This window comes from Trachymyrmex cornetzi, unplaced genomic scaffold (genome assembly GCF_001594075.2).
Source record: "Trachymyrmex cornetzi isolate Tcor2-1 unplaced genomic scaffold, Tcor1.1 scaffold831, whole genome shotgun sequence".
Classification (NCBI taxonomy): Eukaryota; Metazoa; Arthropoda; class Insecta; order Hymenoptera; family Formicidae; genus Trachymyrmex; species Trachymyrmex cornetzi.
Window position 1 is genome coordinate 90,372 of NW_017300171.1, and position 8,320 is coordinate 98,691.

General features: G+C 35.9%; 2 protein-coding genes across 2 annotated transcripts; both read right to left on the reverse strand.

The window, feature by feature from the left end:
- Positions 1-251: 251 nt before the first annotated feature.
- Positions 252-3,534, reverse strand: emei (transmembrane protein 161-like emei). Its single transcript, XM_018519716.1, has 11 exons — positions 3,176-3,534; positions 2,891-2,994; positions 2,550-2,805; positions 2,308-2,387; positions 1,993-2,208; positions 1,630-1,746; positions 1,422-1,562; positions 1,172-1,346; positions 985-1,081; positions 754-917; positions 252-674 (listed from the first exon to the last, which is right to left on the reverse strand). The coding sequence occupies exons 1-11, from the start codon at positions 3,206-3,208 to the stop codon at positions 555-557; spliced, it is 1,503 nt and encodes a 500-aa protein (XP_018375218.1). The 5' UTR covers positions 3,209-3,534; the 3' UTR covers positions 252-554.
- Positions 3,535-4,607: 1,073 nt separating this feature from the next.
- LOC108768980 (uncharacterized) lies at positions 4,608-5,338 on the reverse strand. The gene is made up of 2 exons (XM_018519715.1): positions 4,714-5,338; positions 4,608-4,627 (listed from the first exon to the last, which is right to left on the reverse strand). Exons 1-2 carry the CDS (start codon positions 5,336-5,338, stop codon positions 4,608-4,610), a joined length of 645 nt encoding a protein of 214 aa, XP_018375217.1.
- Between the last annotated feature and the right edge of the window lie 2,982 nt (positions 5,339-8,320).

Below are 8,320 nucleotides of genomic sequence, written 5' to 3' on the forward strand. Positions count from 1 at the left end.
GTGTGGGCGTATGATGAGTATTAATTGCGATGTGATGAACGATTATAGAATTTCAAGTATCTAATCGGTAATGATAATCACATTTCTATCATAGGGAATATTTATTTTATACTGCGAATATAAGATATCCTTTTAATAGTATATTTTTTATTATAATCTTCAATATATTTGATGAAAATAACAAACAATTGCAAACAATATTCAACATTGCAATTTAATTCTATTTTATTTGTATATTACGTAAATACACGTTACACGTTACTATACTATAATCATGTTTTTAATACGATTATAGTTTTGATTTAAGTCCCAGAATGTCTTTATTTACAATACAACATATGGCAATAAGTAGTACTACTTATTGCCATATGCATTACAAAATCTTACGTTATCAATAGCCGTTATCTTAATTATTTGGCGATAGACGTTAAAATAGATAATCTGAAAATATGTATCTCAATGAACAACGCTATATGCCTAATGAATGGTTGATCTGTGAATTAATGAAAATTTGTGCGTTGTAACATCTGGATTTTGTCCCCCAACAAATCATTTCACATGTTCGAGAAGTACGACTGATAAAACATGCCCATGGCACTGGTCGATAATAATGCGAAGCAACTCCACCACGTCGCTAGTCCTAAGATGCCTCTGTACACATCTGTGGTAAATATCTGTAATAAACAAGACATTTTCTTTGTCAGTTTCTGTGATAAAATTTAATATTTTTAAACAAATATCTTAAGACATTACTTGTTTCAATGAACCTAGCGCGAGTTGAACTTCTTCAGCAGTTTGTATAACAGTCTTGTCGATATTATCAATATTAACTGTAAATGATAGTGACTTCGGTAATTCATCCGCTGGGCACTCTTCCTCCAACGTTCCTTTTAAGATGCCTTCCCAGGTAAAACCACCTGATATAATTAAAAAATAAGTATATATTTCGTAAATAAATTATATATTTCACAATATTTTTCATACCAAGTGTTTTGTACAAAAACGTAAAAAATAAACATATAATTATGGGAACAACAAATTGAAGTGCCACTACACATAGATAATAATATACAGCTGCAATCTGCAACAATAAAGGAAACTTGTTATTTAGCAAAAAAACAAAGTTTTCAGTTAAAATAATTATATAATTTCATAATATTATGACATAAACCTTTTTCTGCAAATCAACATTAGTTATTCGGCCAGCTTCTTTCTTTTGTATCTCTAATCTCTGAATGGCGAGATTTAAGTAAGATTGTAGATATATTGGCATGAGCACAATTTTTAATAAACTGGCAACAACAATAATCATCAATCTCAAACTTTCAAACCTTGCTACTGTCATTCTGCAATAAAAATTTTTCAATTTTTTCCAATTTATTTAGATATTAATTTGTTATTTTCTCTCAGCGTCAACTTACAATGGAGCAGTCATGCCACTGAATATTCTAACAGTCAAATAATCCCTACTTATAGGTGTAATCCATAGGCTTACCAACAAAAGTGGCGAGGCATAACTAATATTTGCTATTAGCACTAATAACTTATTATCTTTATAATACCTGTAATTATTTCCATATATACTAATCAGCATTCAATATTTCAATTAAATAATTGAGTTTATTTTACCTCAAGGTATCCCAATGCATTTTTGACGCTCTTAATCCTGGGAAAGTAAACAAAGATCCCAATAAACCACACCATATAGCAAGAAAAAACTTTAGAACAATTTTTGAGGCTGGTCCCCTATATTAAATATATAATTAGTAACGTTATTGTGTGTGTAACAAAAACAAAAACATTACTTACAATAATAGAAATAGTTATTATTTAATCTCTAATATTAGATAGATTGTATTAAATTATTCTTAAAAAATGTATTTAAAGTTGACGATAAAGTTCTATTGTTGAAATATTCTTTCACTAACAATATCTTATATAACCAATGAAACAGATTTAAAATTATTTATTCAAGTATTTAATTAAACTTACGTCGAAGAAAGTCCTTGAGTATCTAAAAAATGAGAAGCACTATGATTGAAACTCGTGTATGCTTTTTCCAATCCAATTTCCAACTTATTTTCATCAATTATTAGTACCATCATTGCAATAAGAAGATATGCAAATCCAGTAACGATGCATGTGGACCTTTCACCAACACTCTCTTCACCCTTGAAATATTGTATCCAAAGGGAAAGTAGCACTTTACTATAAATTACATAAGGAAGCAATGTAACATTTTTTTCATTCCTTAGAAAATAGAAAATTTTACATATTTTCTGTTCAAAATTTTAATTCAAAGGATACAATGCAAAGCCCAAAACCACCACACACCAAAGTATACTGAGATTAATTTCATCTTTGATTGGATACAAATAATTGTACACCTGTTGAGATAAAGGAGAAATTTTAGACAATATTATAAAACATGATCAACTGTACAAAATATAAATACTAGTTAACACACTGCCATTAAAGAGTGTAAGTATTTTTGTTCATATAAACAAATATTTGTATTAATTAAAGAGCAACAATTAAAGAGTACTAACCTCTGTTAGTATATAAACAATGATAGCATATACAGAGAAGTCCAATAGCCACTGATATTCCGTATAATATTTTAAATTCACTACATCGAGAATACTTATTTTTGCACCTTCAAGCTTGATATCTAAATTTCTAGGGACGTGAAACACATCTCCCACTTTGCCATTCTCGCTGTGTTTTCCTCTCTTTGATTTCTCTTTCGGCACACCGGCTAATGCTCTGAGTTGTTGATCTGTTGGATACAGATATCGTGTCAATCTGTGCAAACAGAAAAACAGAGATGATAGATCTTACCATGCTATTACTGTCCATTATTTCTATAATTATACATGAAGATATATACCCTGTGGAACATAAGATCCATCTAGCAAAGGAAAAATGTGGACTCAACTTTTGTATGACACTGACCATTACAAGAGTGATGACCAATTGAGCTCCTAGAAGAGCCTGAAAGAAATGTCATTAAACACAAAATTAAATACAAGACATAAACATAGAGAAGAGATAAGTCCAAAAGATACGTTTAAAGAAATGAAAAATTTTTAAACAATCAATATAAAACTGGAACATGTGATTTCTGTAAGACACATATTTTTATTGTTTTCATTGTTTTCATCGTTAAATTTACCATGCTTAATGTATCGGTAGGAGGAAGTCTCATAAACAGGACCGCTCCATTGGAGGCGACAAGGTATCCGAGATCTCAATTAATTCTGAAAGACGCAACAGCAAAATACGCCCGATTTGTCACGAGTAATATTTGCTCTATCATCTTAAAGGAAGTATACCAGTCGCGAGCTGGTTTTATAAATAGTTATAACTTGGCCACCGCATAATACACCGAGCACACGGAGTTGCCTCGCACGGGGCAACACGAGGTTATTTCAGGTTATTTCCAGTTGTCCACAGTTATCACGTCGTCACAAGTTAACCGCTGCAATGAGGAACGCCGTCGACACCTAGTCAACAGGAGCAGCAGCATCGCAATAAAATGTGATGTATAACCGAGCGTCGATCATGTACTCATATGATTATATTTGTCAATTTTTTATTATTTTATGCATGATTATTATTATTATATGATGATTATTCGTTGATTTTTTATTTTTCGATTTTTTTCAAAATTCACATAAACGTTCAAACGTTTTAGGCCATCATCAGTGAACAATGTATCTGCAAATTAAATTGACTTATCGAAGTCAATGTTTTTCGAGTTCAAATTGGAAGTCAAAATATTCACTGAGGATGGTTTGTAGAGAATCCGAAATGTTTATTGGATGTTTATGTAAATATTTTGAATAATATGATTGTATATGTTTATGATTTAATTTGCATATTCCACTCCCGGTAAAAAATTTTTTTGCATGAATATTCTTCTTCTTCTTCTTGATGTAGATGGCCCCGATGATGTAGATGGCATTCAGCGTCGATACGGCCAGTATCGAATATGGCCGCAATAATGGCGGCGAGTAACTTATAGCGTTTTCGGCCCGACCGGGTTTGCATCAACCTAGTTTGGATTAATGGCGTTTTGCGCTCTCCTATTGGTAGAGCGTGTGACATCAACCAATAGGAAAGATTAATCCAACCCAGGTTGGTGCAAACCCGATCGGGCCGAAAACGCTATTAATTGGCTTATTGAGTGCTAAGCGTTTGGAGTGGGGGGAATAAATCCCGCTTTAAGATTTGAACGTTGGCGGGTACGCGGAAGCGAGCCCAGCCAGGGATATGAGAATTAGATTGTTAAGTTATTAGATTGGATGAATGCAAGGAGTAGTCGGCATAATTTAGGGGATGGTTTTTTGAGGAGAGGGAAGATGTCATTTCGAGGAAAGGATAACCTGTTAGATGTGGTATTACAAAAAATTATTAGATGTCTTGCTTTCGGTGTAGTGATAGGACAATGAAAAATTATATGATTGATATCCTGTTTGGGATCTCCACAAGGGCAGGCCTTGGAAGCTACTATATTTTTTCTGTGCAAGCTATAATTGAGGTTATAGTGATTAGCCCGTATACGATTAATTATTACTATTTCCCTTCTATTGATAGGTAGTTTGTCAAACCATACTTTGACTGTCTGAAGTCGATATAAATGATCATAGTGTAGGTCTTTATTAAGAAATTCTTGGTCAAGGTAGGAGTTATATTGTTTTGAAATGGTACTGTTGACCTCTGGAAATATGTCAGTATATGGAATTTCTAAGTCTATTCTGTCTCCCTGTTTGGCGCCGCTTTTGGCAAGGTCGTCTGCAGTCTCGTTATCTGCAATGCCCCTGTGAGAGGGAATCCAAGCGAACCTGACGTGAAGATTTGCCTCGGAGGTAAGATGAATTTGATTCTTGATGGCAAAAATTAAATAGTTTCCAATGTCCAATCTTGAGGAGGCAATAGCTTCAAGAACACTTTTTGAGTCCGTAAGGATGATTGCTTTGGGAGCGTTGTTGTCGAGGATAAACCTCAAAGTTGCCAGAATAGCCCAAGCTTCAGCTGTGAAGACGGATACGCTGGAAGGGAGTCGATGTGCAATTTCCAATTGTAGTGTAGGTGAGAAGATACCTGCTCCAGTGAGTCCATCCTGGTCGAATTTAGATCCGTCTGTGTAAAAGCAGACGTAGCCTTCCTGGATAATTGGTGCAATAAATTCCTGGAACTGTCCGAGGATATACTCGTTAGAGGTTTGTTCATCTATTTCTGTCACAACTTCATCGTAAGTAATTGTCGTTGTAGTGACCATATAGGGGTACAGATATGGAGGTAGAAACCTGGAGCACTTAATCTCCTTATTCATATGTTTGAAAAGGATGTATTTCTTAAATATGGGTACGTTCTGGTATGCAGTTAGTCTTCGTCGATAATTATATGAGATATCTTCCAAGTTTTTTAGACTTTCAATTGGGAGACTGCCACTCTTCGAGAAGTTCTTAATTAAGTATTTGGATGTTAAGTAGTTGAATCTAATACTTAGTGGGGCTTCGTGCGTCTCGGCTACATTAAATTTATAGGGGTAGAAATGCGATAACCGAAGGCTATACGGATAGCTCTTCATTGCAGACGTTCCAGACATTTAAAGACACTTTTGTTCCTTTTGAATTGAAAGACTTGACATCCATACTCGACGGAGCCTCTGAAAACAGCACGATAAATAGTTAAAAGAGCTTGGGGGTGAGAGCCCCACCACACACCGGCCAAAGATGCCATAATATTAATCACTCTTCTGCCTTTTTCTATAAGATATTTCAAATGTGCTTTACCCGTCATTGCCCTATCAAACCATATACCTAGAAACTTACATCTGTCTACCACAGGGATATCACGCCCATTAATATTGGGTGGATGGAATTCAACAATCGATCTTTTTTTTGAAAAGATCATACATTGGGACTTAGTCGGTGAAATATCCAATCCCTTATTCTGAAGGTAAGTAAAAAGCGAGTCAATAGAGTCCTGTATTCTGGTGATAGCTGTGTTAAGACTGGTATCAGAGGTAAAAATAACCAGGTCATCTGCGTACATCAAAATATTAACACCGTCTTTTATAGCAGATCCGATGTCGTGAAGGTACAAATTAAATAAGATTGGGCTGAGTATTGAACCCTGAGGAGTACCTTTGTGTGTGGTGAAAGGCTCACTAATTTTACCATTTCTAGTAAAGAAGAGTTTTCTTTCCATGACCAAGTTCTGGATGAAATTACAAATCTTGGCAGGAATACCAAGTTTCCTTAAGGTATCCATAAGAATGTCAGGAATAACATTATCGAATGCGCTCACAATGTCAATAAAAATGCTGACTGTAAATTTTCCCGAAATGTTAGAGGCGTGTATGTGGTTCGAGAAGGTGATCAAATTGTCCGTGCAGGATCTGGAGGGACGGAATCCGAATTGAAAATTAGGCAAAATCAAATAAGATTCGACAAGCCATCTGAGTCTGTTATATATTATCCTCTCCATAACTTTAAGCAGGCATGAGAACAGGGAGATTGGTCTAACGCCTCCCCCAGCGGGTTTAGGAATAAGAACGACAAGCGATCGCTTCCACTCTTCCGGTATAACTCCTAAATCAAGGAAACCATTAAAGATTTTCACAAGAGATTCCTTTAGGTGATCAGGAAAATCGTGGATCATGTGATTACTGATCTGATCAAGACCAGGAGCGGCGTTGATCTTAGATTCCTTGATTGCTATGTCTAATTCTCGTCTAAGGATTGGAATATCTATTTCACGTGCTAGTTCGAGTAATTATTGTTGTCCTCGGTGATCATTTCAGAAAGGGATTTGTAATTAAATTGCAAGCAAGACGGGGGGCAGAGTTTGTTAATGGCATTTTCGCATGACAATTCAAAGCTAACCGGGTCAACTATTAAACCCTCTTTATTGAGGTTTTTATTTTTGAAGGATTTGACTAGCGACCATAATCTAGCTGAAGGGGTACGATGATTGAAGCTGTTACAAAATTCCTTCCAGCTCTTCCTTTTTTCCTTGCGAAGTATCTTAGTAGTAACAGCGCATTATTTCTTATACGACAAGTAATTTTCCCAAGAAGGGGTCCTTTTATACGCTGCAGTAGCCAATTTCCTAGCCGCTACCGTGTCTCGACAAATATCGCTCCACCAAGGTGGTTGCTTCCGACGATCATCCAGTGAACACTCTCGGTTGTTTGGCTTTTTTGGGTGCTACCTTTTCGATGCCTTGCTTTACGATGTTAATCAATTCCTCATAGGTTTTAAGAGGCTGAGTGGAGGGGGAACATGTGGGTGGAATAGATGAACTCTCCAAAACGCATCCAAGTTCAATGTGTTCCTTTCTACTCAAATTAATCTTGTAACAGAACCTGGATCTGATATCTGGAGAACCGCCCATTTTGACCTGGATTGGTAAATGGTCACTGTATCCCGAATCAGTCAATGTGTTAGATGAGCATAACATAGCTAAGTTAGAAGTAGCAATACATAGATCAATAACAGATCTTCTTCGATTCGGAGGTTGGATAAGCGTAGGTGAGCCGTCGTTAAGAATGATGACATTCAATTCTTCTATAACCGACAGCAGCGCATTTCCCGTAGCATCAGAGGAGTCACATTTCCAAGCCAGATGATGAGCGTTAAGATCGCCCATGAAAAGAGATCCAGCATTTTGCCCAAAAGCATCAAATAAATCCTTAAATATGTCTCTGGGAGTTAAGTTACCTGGGTGGCGATATATGTTGATAATATTTATGCATTGACTATCTAGGAGAATACTTATACCCTGCACCTCCAATGACTGATGCGAGATATGACTCAAATCGAGAACGTGGAAGTCGATGTGATTCCTGATTAAAAAACAGAGGCCCCTTTGGCCATTCGAAGAAATATCCTTTCTAACACATGTGAATCCCGGCAGCGAGAACGAAGTGTGGCAGTCTAACAAAGTTTCCTGTAGGCAGACAAGATCATAGTCGGTAAAAAAGTCAGATAAGTAGGGTAATTTACCTCTCAAACCTCTACAGTTCCACTGCATGCAATTGAAAAACGGTTTCTTATTCACAGGTTTCTTAACGTTATTAGTGAATTTTATATGTTTAGGGGGTTAAGAGTATTCTTATTTGTTGAGTCCATAACTTTGGAAGAGTTATTGAATTGCATGATTGTAGAAATAATAAGTTGTACGAGAGAAGAGATATCAAAATTATTGAATAGCGAATTATTTGAGGTTTGATAATTATGAGGAGGTGATGAGGATGCGGAGTAGGCTTGATTAGAGCTGGGATTGTGGAAAGTTAGACTAGGTTGGC